The sequence below is a fragment of the Canis lupus genome, chromosome 27 (genome assembly GCF_003254725.2).
Source record: "Canis lupus dingo isolate Sandy chromosome 27, ASM325472v2, whole genome shotgun sequence".
Lineage (NCBI taxonomy): Eukaryota > Metazoa > Chordata > Mammalia > Carnivora > Canidae > Canis > Canis lupus.
In genome coordinates this window covers 20457189-20475877 of record NC_064269.1, presented here as the reverse complement: position 1 = coordinate 20475877, position 18689 = coordinate 20457189, and the positions used below count along the sequence as shown (strand labels likewise).

Genomic DNA, 18689 nt, shown 5'->3' with positions numbered 1-18689 from the left:
ACGACAACTTAGAATTACTTCTTGGCAATTCCTTCATCCAAGCCACATCCATTCACCAAAGATGGTGCACTTTTCAACAAACAGGAATAGTGGCGATGCCACAAATAAAACCCTCTCATGTAGGAAGAGACATTAAATGTCGTGGGGTTTTTTTGTTTTTTGTTTTGTTGTTGTTGTTGTTTTTTACCTACAAAAACAGGATGTCAATTTATTAGTGGATGCAAAATATCCCTATCACAGGCCTTGTCTGGGTATCCATATGGGTCCTTCATTTTTCTCCCTGGAGGTAGACCCATGTAAACATCCTGTCTTTAAATCAAAGCTCAATTTCTCCTCCTCTGCCAGGGTCACTGAGGCTGAAATCATGGGAAAACCAGGTTTTCATGGGAGCAATTTTTCTGTAATAGTAAGGTACGTGTTAGAGTCTGAATACTTTTCAAAAATAGCAATGTGAAGGGTCTGTCCACACATTCTGAGAACAGATGGGAATTTGAAAATGACACACTTATGCCCCTGTATCTTACTATCCCTCTTTTATCCTTATTTTGAGTAAGATATTTTGCAGCTTCAGAAACTAATCTGGCTAAATATCTGCTCTTCCTCAGCATTCAATGGGCTCTTTTTTTTTTTTTTCAAAAGATTTTATTTATTCATGAGAGACACACAGAGAGGCAGAGACACAGGCAGAGGGAGAAGCAGGCTCCATGCAGGGAGCCCAATTCGGGACTCGATCCCGGGGCTCCAGGATCACGCCCTGGGCCAAAGGCAGGCACTCAACCACTGAGCCACCCAAGCGTCCCACAGTAGGCTCTTCAGATTGACAACTCAGGAAAGGTGGTCTTTCATGCATTTTCTAAGCATAGTAAAAATTCAGACATAAATAAATCTTGAGGGACTTTCATGATACCTCAGTGAATCTAAGCCTCATCCTTATTTTGAATTTTCTAGGTGATCAGCATTTCTGCATGGTGAATAATGATCTGGGGATCCGGTTTCTGGTCAGATAGGTCAATTTAGTATGTGTTTTGTTTCATATGTGAGAAGGTAAAATTTATTTTGAAAAAATCCAATTTTACCCATTAACCTTTTGTCAGGAGATGCATTTTCTAAAACTTGACCCTGACATGTATTCACTGATGCAACAACTAAACGGCATTATTAATGACGGCATGGGATTTTACTGAATCCATTTGTTTTGCCACCTGCTCATGATGTTCCTTTAGCCTGAAAAAAAAATGTTGCTGTTATCCCATCACCCCAAATAGAGTGAGGTGTTCTTCTGTCTGTGTTCTTGTAGCATAAACTCATAACTGCCTCTAGATCTAATTTCACCTACATGTGCACATATTCAAGATGATAAACTTCTTTAAAAAAAAAAAGATTTGAGAGAGAAAGAAAATGAGCAGAGGGAGGAGAAGAGGGAGAGGGAGAAGCAGACTCTCTGCTCAGCAGGGAACCTGATGCTGGCTTGATCCCAGGACCCCAAGATCATGACCTGAGCTGAAGGCAGATGCTTAACTGACTCACCCAGGAGCCCCAAGGATAATAAGCTTCTTGACAGCAGGTTACATTATGCTCTTAATAAATACTAAATACTCTCCTGAGCAAAAGCTTTTTCATGATTTGTATATAATACTACCTATAGATGGTATTGTTTATGAATAGTACCAATTAGTACTTTATCTATTATGTGACTAAGCATCTTACAGTAATATGGTAGTGATAAACAGTTTTTTTTTAATTTTCTCTTGTAATGCATTACCACAAACCTATAAAACAGTTACTACTTGTTATTCTAGAAAGCTACTTCAGACTGCCAAATCCCATATCACAGGGGAAAAAGGGAAAAACGGAGGGGAAAAAACTGGTAAAAATGAAGTAGTGGTAGGAAGTAGGCCTACTTGTTCGTGAAATAGAATCTGCATATCCCTTATTGTGGGAATTTTATTATTACCAGCAGTCCAGGGGGGTGAATCTGTTAGTTTGGATTTCACATCTCTTTCAGTTTCTCTTTTGAATGTCTTGGGGGTAATGAAGTGAAATATAGTTTCCTCTTTCAACAAACTCTGTTATGTGTCAGGCTCTGTGCTAGGATTTGGGGATAACAGATGATATGGTCCTCAAAACTTTCTAGAATTGGAATTTACAGTGGATCTCCTAAATCGTTTTTCTGCCTCTGTTCAGTCTATGAGCTGAAACCTTTTGGAATCCTGAAAAGCAGGATATCAGTGAAGCAATGGAAAGTACCAGAAGCAATAAAATTGAAAAGTGTGAGCATTTAGCACTGAGTAGGACATAGCATCACTTTCGTGGCATTCTTGACAAAAGTTCATAACCTGAATTTAGTTATGAGAGAATATTAGATGAGCTTAAACTAGGTGACATTGTGCACAACTGGCCAGTACTGTACAAAATCCTCAAGGACAAAAGGAGACTGAGAAACGGTTACATTTTAAAGAAAACTGAAGATGGATAACAGACTCTAAATGTTTCATGGGATCCTGGATGGGATCCTGGACCAGCAGATGGACATTAGGGGGGCAATTAGCAGCATCTGAATATTCCTGGTCTTGAGGTTAAGTAAGACATTACCATTTAGGGAACCTGATTTGGAGTATGGATTCTCAGAAACTAAGAAGCAAATGTTTAAGTTGTGCAAATTGTTTTAAGCACAAAGTTATTCATAGGTTAATTTAAATGTTAACATATAGCACATTACTTCAATGAAATTAGGTAGTGGTTTAAAGTTTAAGTTGTATGAAAAAAACTTATTTTTTCCATCCTGCCATTGCCTATGAATGTGTGTGTGCCTGTATGGATGTATTTTCTTTCAAGCATAATGCCAAATCCTAAATCTGAACCCTTTGTAAATGAGCCTAAACCAAATGGCTGCTCGTTCTCCCCTGCTTATGATTCCCATGCAGCTGCTAATTTTCCCCAATTTATTTTCATCTTTGAGGAACTGATACTGAATGACAGACCTTTAAAATATTATACTGATGACCATCACCAGGGAAATGCATGTAGAATGCTAATGTCATTTTATTTTATTTTATTTATTTATTTACGAGAGAGAGAGAGAGAGAGAGAGAGAGGCAGAGACACAGGCAGAGAGAGAAGCAGGCTCCATGCACCGGGAGCCCGACGTGGGATTCGATCCCGGGTCTCCAGGATCGCGCCCTGAGCCAAAGGCAGGCGCCAAACCGCTGCGCCACCCAGGGATCCCCAGAATGCTAATGTCATTTTAAATCACTAAAACCTTTGTAAAAGACAAGCATGCTATCATTGTTCAATCTAAATACTGAATTATTTTATTGAGTTAAATAACACATACTACCCAACTCAACATCAAAAACCCCAGTACAAAAGGGCAGAGGACCTGTTAGAAAGTGGGGGAGGGACAGTCAAGTATCTCCCAAACTGAGAAGACACTTTGAGACTGGAGAATGAAGCAGGCCACTCTGTAGAGTTTACACAGAGTTTTATTCAGGGTAACTTACGGACATGGGGCATCAGGTGGAGGATGATCCATGGCAGCTGCATAGTTATTCTCACAAAGTCCAGACTTTAGTTCACAGATTTTACAGAGTGAGGGGACACACAGAAGGGCACTGTAGTGAGACCAAAGGGCTCTCATGCACTTGTTTGACAGCTACCTTTTAATTAGATCTTGTGACATTACCTGTGCATCAGAAAAGACAGAAGACTGTGTTATCTCTAACAGATTCATGGGAGGCCAAACTAAGCCTTCCCACCATCCCAGTCTTGGCAGACATCTCTAAGGTATGTATATTAAACTCCGAGGGGCCAGAACACATAGCCCCAAGAGAGGCCATTGATCAAACATGGCCAAAGATGGAGTCAGTATTGTCAGCACTCTTACAGGCCTCAAGTAGACATTTTCCCAAAGATCTACAGATGGTCATCAAATACATGTAAAGATGCTCAACATCACTAATCATCAGAGAAAGAAATGCAAATCAAAACTCCAATGAGATATCACCTCACACCTGTCAGAGCGGTCAAAATCAGAAGACCAGAAATAACAAGTGTGGCGAGGGTGTGGAGTAAAAGGAACCCTTGTGCACTGTTGATGGGAACATAATTTGGTATAGCCACTCTGGAAGACAGTATGGAGGCTCCTGAAAAAACAACAACCCAGAAATATCCTATGGTACAATAATTCCTATACTGGGTACTTACCAAAGAAAATAAAAACATGGTTTGAAGAGATATATGCACCCCTATGTTTATTGCAGCATTATTTACAGTAACTAAGACCTGGAAGCAACCCAAGTGTCCATTGAGAGATGAGTGGAAAAGGAAGATGTGATGAATATATATATATATATATATAGTCACGGGACAGAGGAGCAGGATGGCGGAAGAGTAGGGTCCCCAAATCACCTGTCTCCACCAAACTACCTAGAAAACCTTCAAATTATCCTGAAAATCTATGAATTCGGCCCGAGATTTAAAGAGAGACCAGCTGGAATGCTACAGTGAGAAGAGTTCGCGCATCTATCAAGGTAGGAAGACGGGGAAAAAGAAATAAAGAAACAAAGGCCTCCAAGGGGGAGGGGCCCAGGAGGAGCCGGGCTGAGGCCGGGGCGAGTGTCCCCAGGACAGGAGAGCTCCGTCCCGGAGGAGCAGGAGCTGCACCGACCTTCCCGGGCGGAAAGGGGCTCCAGGGAGGTGGAGCAGGACCCAGGAGGGCGGGGATGCCCTCGGGCTCCCGGGGACAGTAACAGCAACTGCGCCCCGGGAGAGTGCGCCGAGCTCCCTAAGGGCTGCAGCGCGCACGGCGGGACCCGGCGGGACCCGGAGCAGCTGAAGGGGCTCGGGCGGCGGCTCCGCGGAGGGGGCTGCGCGGCCCCGGGAGCAGCTCGGAGGGGCTCGGGCAGAGGAGGAGGCTCCGTGCGGAGGGGGCTGCGCGGTTCCAGGAGCAGCTCGGAGGGGCTCGGGCGGCGGCTCCGCGGAGGGGGCTGCGCGGCCCGGGAGCGCGAATCCACCAGCGCAGGCTCCGGAGCACAGGGCGCCGGGACACAGCCCAGGATCCCGCCTCCCCCGGGACAGGCAGAGGCCGGGAGGGCCCAGGACAGCGAGGACGCTCCTGCCCCAGCTGAGCAGATCAGCGGCCCCGCCCCGGAGCCTCCAGGCCCTGCAGACGGAGAGCTCTGGAGTTACTGCGGGGGCTGAATCCAGGTTTCCAGAGCTGCCCCGCCACTGGGGCTGTTCCTCCTGCGGCCTCACGGGGTAAACAACCCCTACTGAGCCCTGCACCAGGCAGGGGCACAGCAGCTCCCCCAAGTGCTAACACCTGAAAATCAGCACAACAGGCCCCTCCCCCAGAACACCAGCTAGACGGACAACTTCCAGGAGAAGCCAAGGGACTTAAAGAACACAGAATCAGAAGATACTCCCCGGTGGTTCTTTTTTTGTTTGTTTGTTTTTGTTTTTGTTTTGTTTTGCTTTTTGATTTGTTTCCTTCCCCCACCCCCTTTTTTTCTCCTTTCTTTTTCTTTCTCTTTTTCTTCTTTTTTTTTTTTTTCGTTTTTTTTTCTTTTTCTTCCCTTTTTTTTTTCTTTCTCTTTTCTTTCCTTCTTTCTCTCCTCTCTTTTTCTCTTTTTCCCAATACAACTTGCTTTTGGCCACTCTGCACTGAGCAAAATGACTAGAAGGAAAACCTCACCTCAAAAGAAAGAATCAGAAACAGTCCTCTCTCCCACAGAGTTACAAAATCTGGATTACAATTCAATGTCAGAAAGCCAATTCAGAAGCACTATTATACAGCTACTGGTGGCTCTAGAAAAAAGTATAAAGGACTCAAGAGACTTCATGACTGCAGAATTTAGAGCTAATCAGGCAGAAATTAAAAACCAATTGAATGAGATGCAATCCAAACTAGAAGTCCTAACGACGAGGGTTAACGAGGTGGAAGAACGAGTGAGTGACCTAGAAGACAAGTTGATAGCAAAGAGGGAAACTGAGGAAAAAAGAGACAAACAATTAAAAGACCATGAAGATAGATTAAGGGAAATAAACGACAGCCTGAGGAAGAAAAACCTACGTTTAATTGGGGTTCCCGAGGGCGCCGAAAGGGACAGAGGGCCAGAATATGTATTTGAACAAATTCTAGCTGAAAACTTTCCTAATCTGGGAAGGGAAACAGGCATTCAGATCCAGGAAATAGAGAGATCCCCCCCCAAAATCAATAAAAACCGTTCAACACCTCGACATTTAATTGTGAAGCTTGCAAATTCCAAAGATAAAGAGAAGATCCTTAAAGCAGCAAGAGACAAGAAATCCCTGACTTTTATGGGGAGGAGTATTAGGGTAACAGCAGACCTCTCCACAGAGACCTGGCAGGCCAGAAAGGGCTGGCAGGATATATTCAGGGTCCTAAATGAAAAGAACATGCAACCAAGAATACTTTATCCAGCAAGGCTCTCATTCAAAATGGAAGGAGAGATAAAGAGCTTCCAAGACAGGCAGCAACTAAAAGAATATGTGACCTCCAAACCAGCTCTGCAAGAAATTTTAAGGGGGCCTCTTAAAATTCCCCTTTAAGAAGAAGTTCAGTGGAACAGTCCACAAAAACAAAGACTGAATAGATATCATGATGACACTAAACTCATATCTCTCAATAGTAACTCTGAATGTGAACGGGCTTAATGACCCCATCAAAAGGCGCAGGGTTTCAGACTGGATAAAAAAGCAGGACCCATCTATTTGCTGTCTACAAGAGACTCATTTTAGACAGAAGGACACCTACAGCCTGAAAATAAAAGGTTGGAGAACCATTTACCATTCGAATGGTCCTCAAAAGAAAGCAGGGGTAGCCATCCTTATATCAGATAAACTAAAATTTACCCCAAAGACTGTAGTGAGAGATGAAGAGGGACACTATATCATACTTAAAGGATCTATTCAACAAGAGGACTTAACAATCCTCAATATATATGCTCCAAATGTGGGAGCTGCCAAATATATAAATCAATTATTAACCAAAGTGAAGAAATACTTAGATAATAATACACTTATACTTGGTGACTTCAACCTAGCTCTTTCTATACTCGATAGGTCTTCTAAGCAAAACATCTCCAAAGAAACGAGAGCTTTAAATGATACACTGGACCAGATGGATTTCACAGATATCTACAGAACTTTACATCCAAACTCAACTGAATACACATTCTTCTCAAGCGCACATGGAACTTTCTCCAGAATAGACCACATATTGGGTCACAAATCGGGTCTGAACCGATACCAAAAGATTGGGATTGTCCCCTGCATATTCTCGGACCATAATGCCTTGAAATTAGAACTAAATCACAACAAGAAGTTTGGAAGGACCTCAAACACATGGAGGTTAAGGACCATCCTGCTAAAAGATAAAAGGGTCAACCAGGAAATTAAGGAAGAATTAAAAAGATTCATGGAAACTAATGAGAATGAAGATACAACCGTTCAAAATCTTTGGGATGCAGCAAAAGCAGTCCTAAGGGGGAAATACATCGCAATACAAGCATCCATTCAAAAACTGGAAAGAACTCAAATACAAAAGCTAACCTTACACATAAAGGAGCTAGAGAAAAAACAGCAAATAGATCCTACACCCAAGAGAAGAAGGGAGCTAATAAAGATTCGAGCAGAACTCAACGAAATCGAGACCAGAAGAACTGTGGAACAGATCAACAGAACCAGGAGTTGGTTCTTTGAAAGAATTAATAAGATAGATAAACCATTAGCCAGCCTTATTAAAAAGAAGAGAGAGAAGACTCAAATTAATAAAATCATGAATGAGAAAGGAGAGATCACTACCAACACCAAGGAAATACAAACGATTTTAAAAACATATTATGAACAGCTATACGCCAATAAATTAGGCAATCTAGAAGAAATGGACGCATTCCTGGAAAGCCACAAACTACCAAAACTGGAACAGGAAGAAATAGAAAACCTGAACAGGCCAATAACCAGGGAGGAAATTGAAGCAGTCATCAAAAACCTCCCAAGACACAAGAGTCCAGGGCCAGATGGCTTCCCAGGAGAATTTTATCAAACGTTTAAAGAAGAAATCATACCTATTCTCCTAAAGCTGTTTGGAAAGATAGAAAGAGATGGAGTACTTCCAAATTCGTTCTATGAAGCCAGCATCACCTTAATTCCAAAGCCAGACAAAGACCCCGCCAAAAAGGAGAATTACAGACCAATATCCCTGATGAACATGGATGCAAAAATTCTCAACAAGATACTGGCCAATAGGATCCAACAGTACATTAAGACAATTATTCACCATGACCAAGTAGGATTTATCCCTGGGACACAAGGCTGGTTCAACACCCGTAAAACAATCAATGTGATTCATCATATCAGCAAGAGAAAAACCAAGAACCATATGATCCTCTCATTGGATGCAGAGAAAGCATTTGACAAAATACAGCATCCATTCCTGATCAAAACTCTTCAGAGTGTAGGGATAGAGGGAACATTCCTCGACATTTTAAAAGCCATCTATGAAAAGCCCACAGCAAATATCATTCTCAATGGGGAAGCACTGGGAGCCTTTCCCCTAAGATCAGGAACAAGACAGGGATGTCCACTCTCACCACTGCTATTCAACATAGTACTGGAAGTCCTAGCCTCAGCAATCAGACAACAAAAAGACATTAAAGGCATTCAAATTGGCAAAGAAGAAGTCAAACTCTCCCTCTTCGCCGATGACATGATACTCTACATAGAAAACCCAAAAGTCTCCACCCCAAGATTGCTAGAACTCATACAGCAATTCGGTAGCGTGGCAGGATACAAAATCAATGCCCAGAAGTCAGTGGCATTTCTATACACTAACAATGAGACTGAAGAAAGAGAAATTAAGGAGTCAATCCCATTTACAATTGCACCCAAAAGCATAAGATACCTAGGAATAAACCTCACCAAAGATGTAAAGGATCTATACCCTCAAAACTATAGAACACTTCTGAAAGAAATTGAGGAAGACACAAAGAGATGGAAAAATATTCCATGCTCATGGATTGGCAGAATTAATATTGTGAAAATGTCAATGTTACCCAGGGCAATATACACGTTTAATGCAATCCCTATCAAAATACCATGGACTTTCTTCAGAGAGTTAGAACAAATTATTTTAAGATTTGTGTGGAATCAGAAAAGACCCCGAATAGCCAGGGGAATTTTAAAAAAGAAAACCATATCTGGGGGCATCACAATGCCAGATTTCAGGTTGTACTACAAAGCTGTGGTCATCAAGACAGTGTGGTACTGGCACAAAAACAGACACATAGATCAGTGGAACAGAATAGAGAATCCAGAAGTGGACCCTGAACTTTATGGGCAACTAATATTCGATAAAGGAGGAAAGACTATCCATTGGAAGAAAGACAGTCTCTTCAATAAATGGTGCTGGGAAAATTGGACATCCACATGCAGAAGAATGAAACTAGACCACTCTCTTTCACCATACACAAAGATAAACTCAAAATGGATGAAAGATCTAAATGTGAGACAAGATTCCGTCAAAATCCTAGAGAAGAACACAGGCAACACCCTTTTTGAACTCGGCCATAGTAACTTCTTGCAAGATACATCCACGAAGGCAAAAGAAACAAAAGCAAAAATGAACTATTGGGACTTCATCAAGATAAGAAGCTTTTGCACAGCAAAGGATACAGTCAACAAAACTCAAAGACAACCTACAGAATGGGAGAAGATATTTGCAAATGACATATCAGATAAAGGGCTAGTTTCCAAGATCTATAAAGAACTTATTAAACTCAACACCAAAGAAACAAACAATCCAATCATGAAATGGGCAAAAGACATGAACAGAAATCTCACAGAAGAAGACATAGACATGGCCAACATGCACATGAGAAAATGCTCTGCATCACTTGCCATCAGGGAAATACAAATCAAAACCACAATGAGATACCACCTCACACCAGTGAGAATGGGAAAAATTAACAAGGCAGGAAACAACAAATGTTGGAGAGGATGTGGAGAAAAGGGAACCCTCTTACACTGTTGGTGGGAATGTGAACTGGTGCAGCCACTCTGGAAAACTGTGTGGAGGTTCCTCAAACAGTTAAAAATATACCTGCCCTACGACCCAGCAATTGCACTGTTGGGGATTTACCCCAAAGATACAAATGCAATGAAACGCCGGGACACCTGCACCCCGATGTTTCTAGCAGCAATGGCCACGATAGCCAAACTGTGGAAGGAGCCTCGGTGTCCAACGAAAGATGAATGGATAAACAAGATGTGGTTTATGTATACAATGGAATATTACTCAGCTATTAGAAATGACAAATACCCACCATTTGCTTCAACGTGGATGGAACTGGAGGGTATTATGCTGAGTGAAGTAAGTCAGTCGGAGAAGGACAAACATTATATGTTCTCATTCATTTGGGGAATATAAATAATAGTGAAAGGGAAAATAAGGGAAGGGAGAAGAAATGTGTGGGAAACATCAGAAAGGGAGACAGAACATAAAGACTGCTAACTCTGGGAAACGAACTAGGGGTGGTAGAAGGGGAGGAGGGCGGGGGGTGGGAGTGAATGGGTGACGGGCACTGGGTGTTATTCTGTATGTTAGTAAATTGAACACCAATAAAAAAAAAAAAAAAAAAAAAAATATATATATATATATATATAGTCACAATATATAGTATATGTATATAATGTATATATATGTGATGAATATATATATTCATATATATAAGAATATATTGAAGAATGTATATTTTTCAATATATATATATTCATCAAGATGTGATATATATTTGTATACACACAGCCATAAAGAAAAGGATGAGATCTTGCCAACAGCATTGACGGACGTAGAGATACTATGATAAGTGAAATAAGTCAGATTGAGAATGATAAATACTATACAATTTCACTTATGTGGATCTAAAAAACAAAATAAGTGAATAAACAAAAAGCAAAACCAGACCTATAATTACAGAGAACAAACTGATGGTTGCCAGAGAGAAGGCAGTTGGAAGGCAAAATGGGTAAAGAAGAGTGGAGATACAGGCTTCCAATTTTGGAGTGAATAAGTAATAGGAATAAAAGGTACAGCATAGGGAATATAGTCAATGATATTATAATAGCATTGTGTGGTGAAAGATGGTAGCTACACTTAGAGTGAGCAGAGCATGACGTATAGAGATGTTGAGTTACGATGTTGTGCACCTGAAACTAATGTAATATTGCATGTCAACTATATGCATATAAACTTTTTTAAAAGTAGGAATATAGTATAAAATACTGGGTGGTGCAGCGGTTTAGTGCCTGCCTTTGGCCCAGGGCGCGATCCTGGAGACCCGGGATCGAATCCCACGTCGGGCTCCCAGTGCATGGAGCCTGCTTCTCCCTCTGCCTATGTCTCTGCCTCTCTCTCTCTCTCTCTCTCTCTGTGTGTGACTATCATAAATAAATAAAAATTAAAAAAAATCTTAAAAAAATACTATTAAAAATAGTATTAGTATTTAAAAATAGTATTAGTATAAAGTATAAAAAATATATATATAAAATATATAAAAAGTAATGGTATAAAATAATATTAGTATTTTCTAAAAGTAGGAAAATAGTATTATAGAAATGTATAAATAAACTAAATGCTATTTTTCTGGAAAAAAAAATAACATGTATTATCTTCACCATTGAGAAGTGACAATTTGGTGAGGAAAGACAATATCAAAATATCGAAGCATATCCCTTCAAAATGAGTTGTAGAAAAGCAGAATTAACTTTCAATTCCTAACACATGGTCTCATCTAAATAAGAGTATGTGGAGGCTGAAAGTAAATTGGAAGATTAAAAATGAAATCTTCACTCTTTATGAGTCACCTTCTAACAAAAATCTACTACATGAAGGCTGAATTGTTTCCAAAGAACAGATCTTTTCATCCAGAACTAATTAGTCCCACTAACCCATATTTCCTTTTGTTTACAGAAAGCCCTCTGCTTTGAATATACTTCTACTGACATAGCAAACTTAAACTTGATGGAACATAGCTAATTATGGGGCAGTACTCCCATACTCACTAGGGAACATACAAATAAAGACCCTTAGAGCTTTAGGTTTTGATTTTGTGAAAAGAACATTATTTTGGCAGCCTAAAGACGGTCCATTAATTATTTTAAAGGTTAGGAAGTAGGATTGAAATGTGGAGATCATGCTTCCTAAAATGAGAGGCAGAAAATTCTTTATTTTTGTTTTGAACTTATAACAGGGAAACAGTGTGCTTGCTTGAGTATGTTGGAGGATTGGAGGTGGGTGGGAGGGTCTGGTATTATATATACCAGGGTGAACTATGGTTTAGTGTTGTATTTTTCCTATTGGTTTGTGATTTATTGTAAGAAATTCCCCACATTTTTCTGTGGAGACAGATACTGCTCTGTCACTCAAAATCCACTGGATTGAAGTCTGCAAACTGAAATTGGAATTAATCTCATGTTGTCTGGTAATCCTGAATTGTTCCAATTAAGAGAGTCCAAGCCTAGAAGTTTTCAAGTTCCATAAATCAGAAACTTAATTCCCAAGTGGTCAATAATCATTGATAGAATTATTCTCCCCACTTCTTTATTGTGAAATGTACTGTAACTTACAGAAGATTGTAAAAATCCTATGTGTATGTTAAAGAATTTTAAAGATTTGTGAACTCACACCTGGGTTAAGACTTAGAACATGAATTTCTTAGAAGCCCCTGTGTGTCCATCACTGATGGCATCCAGATGTAGCTTTTCTTCTCCCAAAGAGAATTCTGACTTTGCTTTTCTGTATGGTGTGGCAAGCTCTATTGATATTGGTAAAATATATATATATATATATATATATATATATATATATATATATATTAGTTTTACTTTTGAACTTTCTCTATTTTTTTTTTAAACATGCTGTGGGGTTCCTGGGCGGCTCAGTTGGTTAAACCTGGGACTGTAGATTTCTGCTCAGGTCATGATCTGAGGTCATGGGATCAAGCCTCCTGTCGGGCTACACTGGGTGTAGAGCCTGCTTAGAATTTTCTCTCCCTCTGCCCCTCCCTCCTTGCTCTTGTACACCTGTTGCAGTCTCTCAAAGAAAAATGTTTTTAATTAAAAATAAACAGGGCACCTGGGTGGTTCAGTCGGCTAAGCATCTGCCTTCAGCTCAGGTCATAATCCCGGGGTCCCGGGATCGAGCCCCACTTTGAGCTCCCTGCTCAGTGGGGAGCCTGCTTCTCCCTCTGCCCCTCTTCTCTGTTTGTGCGCCTTCTCTGTCAAATAAAATCCTCAAAACAATAAAAATTAAAAACATGCTGTATGTTTTTAGCTGTGACTTTTTTTTGCCCAGAATCACTAGTTTGAGATTCACCCGTGTTGATATCAGTACTTTATTCATTGTTACTGCCATTAGTATTTCATTTAGTAATTAAACCATCCGTCTGTTGAAGGAAATTTAGTTTCCAGTTTTCTCCGATTTTTATTTTTGCTGTTCAGTTACAAGCAGTGCTGCTAATGCATTTCTGGCACGTGTCTAATATGCATGGAGTTTCTCTATGTACCTGGGACTGGAATGCTGAATCATATATGCAATATTCAACTTTATTAGGTAATACGGAAATAGCTTCCAAAGTGATTGGAGCACTTTACGTTCCCACCAGTACAGCATAAACTTCTCATTCCTTTACATCTTCACTCACACTTGGTGTCCTCAAACTTTGTATCCATGGTATGGATATGTCACTAGAGTTTACTTTGGATCATCCTAATTACTAATGAGATTATCTTTTTTTTTTTTTGAGATTGAGTATCTTTTCATTTGCGTATTGACTGTTGAAATTCTTTTGTAGGGTGCCTGGTGTCTTTTATCCAGTTTTCTATTGGGTTGGTCTTTTTCTTATTGATGCAAAGGCATTCTTTATATGGTCTAGGTATTAATCTTTTGTTTATATGTGTAACAAATATCTTTTCCCAGTTTGTGACTGACTTGTGGTTTCATTTTCTTTGTGGTGTCTTTTAGTCAACATTAACTTAATTTTAAGATTGTATTGTTCAATCTTTCCTTTATTATTTCTACTTTTTATGTTTTGGAAAGTTCTTTCTCCACCAATATAATGAAGAAATTGTCTCCTCTAGAATCTTCTCTGTTACATTTCTACCTTTTACATTTAGGACTTCACTCCAGCTGGAATTGGTTTTTATATTTGGTATAAGGTAGGGGGTTCAATTTTCTTCTTTTCTGTACAGAAAGCCAGTTGGCCCAGGACCAATTATTAAAAAGCTGTTTTCCCCACATTGATCTGAAATTCCACTTCAGACGTTTAGCAGGTGTCCACATATACGTGTCTGGGCCCCGTCTACTTTTCCTTTGGTTTTTCTGTCCCCACAAGAATACCACACTGTATTATATGGCTTTGTAATGTCCTGATATCTGATAAAGCAAGTCCTCTCACCTTTCCTTGGCTATTCATGACCCATTGTACTTCCATGTGCATTTTATGTTATTTGTGAAGTTCTACCAGAAAAAAAATTTTTTGAGAGGAATTGGATTACATATCTATTTTAGGAAAATTGGCGTCTTTATGATATTGAGGCCTCTATTCCATTAGCAATGGCCTATCTTTCCATTTACTTAGATCTTTTTTAATGTTTATATAAAATTTTATAATTAATAAAGATCTTATATACTTTTATTATATTTATTCTTTGGATACTCTATTTTTTGAGATTATTGTAAATTGTATCTTTTTTTTTTTAAGAGTTTCTTAATTTGAGAGAGACACAGAACAAGTATGAGCAGGGGAAGAGGAGAGGGAGAGGGAGAAGCAAACGCACTGCTGAGCAGGGAGCCGGACATGGGGCTCGATCCCCAGGCGCTGGGATCATGACCTGAGCCGAAGGCAGATGCTTAATTGACTGAGCCACCCAGGCACCCCTTGAAAATTTTCTTAGTGTTTGTTACTAGTGAATAGAAAGACAATTGATTTTTATATATTGACTTTATATACAGCCAACATGCTATACTTTCTAATTTTAATAATCTGTTGATTATTTTGGATTTTCTATATTATTTCTCAGTAACAGCAAAAAACAATTTTCTTCCTTCCCAATTCTTATATCTAATATCTTTTTTTCTTTCATACTCCACTGGCAAGTCCTCTACTATAGTGTTGAAAAGGGGTAGTAATAAAAGGTGTCCTTGTTTCTGATTATAAATAGAATGCTTTCCATACTTCCTCATTAATATTTCTATATTTATTGAAATGATCACCTTTTCCCATTAGTTAGAAATTATATTAATTTATTTACTGATATTAAACCAGTCTTGGATTCCTGGAATTAAACTATCTTGGTCATGATGGGTGACTCTTTGTATACATTTCTGAATTTTCCTAATATTTTTGTATCTTTGTTCACAAATGAGAGAGGCCTATAGTTTTCTTTTATTATACTGCCATTGTCAGGTTTTAATTTCGAAATTATGGAAGCCTCATAAAAAAGGACTTGGGGCCAATGTATTTCTTTTTTAGTATATGTTGGAATAGTTGCATAAGAAAGAATATGGTGATATTCAGGTCTTTATTTCTTTTTGCTTCAGTTTCTGTTAAAATTCTCTAGAATTTTTGGATTCATCTAAAATTTCAAATATTTAGAATGTTGTTCATGAGATTTTTACTGTCTTTGAAATCTCTAGAACATCTAAAATTATAACCCCATGTTCATTCATATTTATTTATGTCATCTTTTTTTCTTAAAAAGTTTTGCCAGAGTTATTACAATTTTCAGTGTTTTAGAAGAATCTATGTTTAGCTTTTTGATATGCACTTGTTTGTATTGTATTTCAACACTTCTGGTATTAGTGATTTCTTTTCTTTGAATTCTTTGAATTTATTTTACTGATCTTTTTCTAGTTTCTTAAAATACAGATTAGGGGGATCCCCAGGTGGCTCAGAGGTTTAGCACCTGCTTTCAGCCCAGGGCGTGATCCTGGAGTCCCGGGATCAAGTCTCACATCAGGCTCCCTGCATAGAGCCTGCTTCTCCCTCCGCCTCTGTCTCTCTGTCTCTCTCATGAATAAATAAAATCTTTTTTAAAAATACAGATTAAAATTGGGGCACCTGGGTGGATCAGTTGAGTCATCATGGACAGGGAGGCCCACTTTTAGACTATAGGCTACTCTGATTTTTATATTTCATAAAACATTTAATAAATCACACTTTATACAAAAAGGATTTTATTATCGTATTTTGCAACTTAGGGTTAAAAATATCCACATCTTTTGATGCTATTCTGGGATGCTAACCAAGCAAGCTTTATGTACCACAGTACATATTTGTGATAGTTAGAACAAACATAGATTGTAATAATAGAAGAATATTTAAGTAGCACGGCACCCTGGTGGCTCAGTCGGTTAAGCAGCCAACTCTTGATTTCTGCTCAGGTTATGATCTTGAGTCCCTTCACCAACTCCACACTAAGTGGAGAGCCTGCTTGGGACTGCCCTCCTTCTGCCCTTCCTCCCTGCTTATGCACTTGCACACTCTCAATGAATGAGTGAATAAAATCTTAAAGAATGTTTAGCTATGACACATCTACATGATGGTATATTGTACAGCCATTAGAATCCCTTATAAAGAATTTGTAATAGCACTATAACATTACCACAATGATTTGTAACTAAAGTAGAATATACTGTACACTATGATTTCTTTTTTTTTTCAAAGATTTTATTTATTTATTCATGAGAGACAGGCAGAGAGAAGCAGACGCCATGCAGGGAGCCCGATGTGGGACTCGATCCAGAGACTCCAGGATCATGCCCTGGACTGAAGCCAGGTGCTTAACCGCTGAGCCACCCAGGCGTCCCTGTACACTATGATTTCAATGAATTTAATAACAACTATGGAAGAAATTCCAAAGGGAAATATCTCTAAATGATAGCATCAGTTGGTGACATTTGATTTCCCTTTCTATTTTTTTGTGTTTTCCCTATTTTCTACAATTCTTTTACAATTCAATGAGGGAAGTCAGCTTTAAAATATGGACTAGTAAATACATTTCTAGTATTTGAGTGTACATAGTTTGTCTTTCATTCTATGTTGTAATTTAGTTGATATTTTTAAAATATCAAGATAGAAAAACCATTTAGAACATGTGGAGGGATATATATAAAGTAAAAGTTAATGTTAAAAATAGATATCCTATTATGCTTTATCTCTCATAGACAGGATACTGATAGATGAGAACCAGTGCATTTCTCCTGTGATTTCCAGTCATATGAGCCAATGGACAAAACCAACAGCTCTTGGATCCCTCAGCCCCCATGTGATAGAGTTCCCAAGAAAACGAAAAGGAAGTGATTCAGACCCATCCCAGTAAGTGAATTTATTCCTCTAACCCCATGAAATCTTTCATTCTAAGGAAATCATTTAAATCAAATTTAAATAATTATTTTCAGTTACATGGTAATATTTGGATAGGGGCGATTATTTACCTACCCAACTGCTACTTGTCCCTGACTAATCTGTAACTTTTCCATCCAGCTTTGAAGCTTATTAGATATCTAGAGGGGTCAGCTGGAGTCTGAAAGATAAAGGAACATAAGGTTAATTTGCTTAAAATTTATGGTCACAGCAATTGCTTCTTAATTGAATTGCTTAACCATGAGGAAAACATCTTCCTGCATGTTTTGCTAAAATGCTAAATACCATGTTGCTTTTTCTTATTCATCATTTATATGAAAACCAACCCTTGATCAGCTGTGGCCAGTTAAATCATATAAAACTCTTGTTTTCCATGTTCATTAAGCCAGGTAAATAATAAAGTCAGTGTTGAGGATACTTGCCATCTCCTTGTTTATTTTTGTTGTTTAATGCAGCTTGCAGCCCCAAATATTCTTTAATAAACTCCCCAATGCCAGAGTTCATATAATGAAAATGTTAAGACAAAGTAAATATTACAATCCAGAGCAATCCATTTTAGGCTAGTATTTTACATAAATATGAAAGTTGATGGTAGTTCTCCAAGAATGAAGGGAAAAATTTTGCATAGGTGGACATGGTGAGGACATAATGAAATAAACCAGCTCTTTTTAAATCTCTTCTCCCCAATATACTTTATAATTTAGCTAAAACTCCGAAGACAGCAAAATCAGTGTTATTCAAGTGTAAGTACCAATGTACTACCCAAGTCACATATAAATGATTTGAAGGTTGTCTACTGTTTAGGGTTGTCTGTATTCTCTTAGACTCTTCCATTAAGGTGAATAGTCATAAATAACTACAACTGACTAAGTGATTGTCTAGAACCGTTTGCTGTTTTACATCCTAAATTATCAGTTTAGAGTCCCTATTCAGCTCAAGCTGAAAGTGATTTTAAGTCCTTCTTTTTCTTCAGAATCATAAGCACCGTTGTTATTTCTTAGCATTTAAGTAAGATTGTGGCTATTGAAGTGGAGCAGTGAGTACTAGAGGTAGCAGTTTTATGCCACATAGGGGGCATGGTTGAGACCTTACATGGTTTGGGAGTGAATGGGAAAATGGTTTCAGTGGTAGGGGAAGTAATAGAAACATCCAAAGTAGTGACAGATAAAGATTTTTTGGGAAAAGACAGCACTGAAGATTAACCAATTGCCCACATTTTAGAAAATGAGGAAGCTGGGAAGCAAA

The 18689-nt window shown here is 38.9% G+C and overlaps 1 protein-coding gene across 5 annotated transcripts in view; it reads left to right on the top strand.

Annotated features, from left to right (window-relative positions):
- The window catches only part of ARNTL2 (aryl hydrocarbon receptor nuclear translocator like 2), a 123496-nt gene that overhangs the window by 29188 nt on the left and 75619 nt on the right, over window positions 1-18689 (top strand). For all 5 annotated transcript variants that reach the window (XR_004809870.2, XR_007406424.1, XM_049102584.1 and 2 more), the window contains exon 2: window positions 17246-17396. Coding sequence is in view for 3 of the 5 variants with exons in the window: in XM_049102584.1 (XP_048958541.1) it covers window positions 17246-17396 (151 nt within the window). In the remaining 2 variants the exon portion in view is untranslated. The remainder of the gene's footprint in view (window positions 1-17245; window positions 17397-18689) is intronic.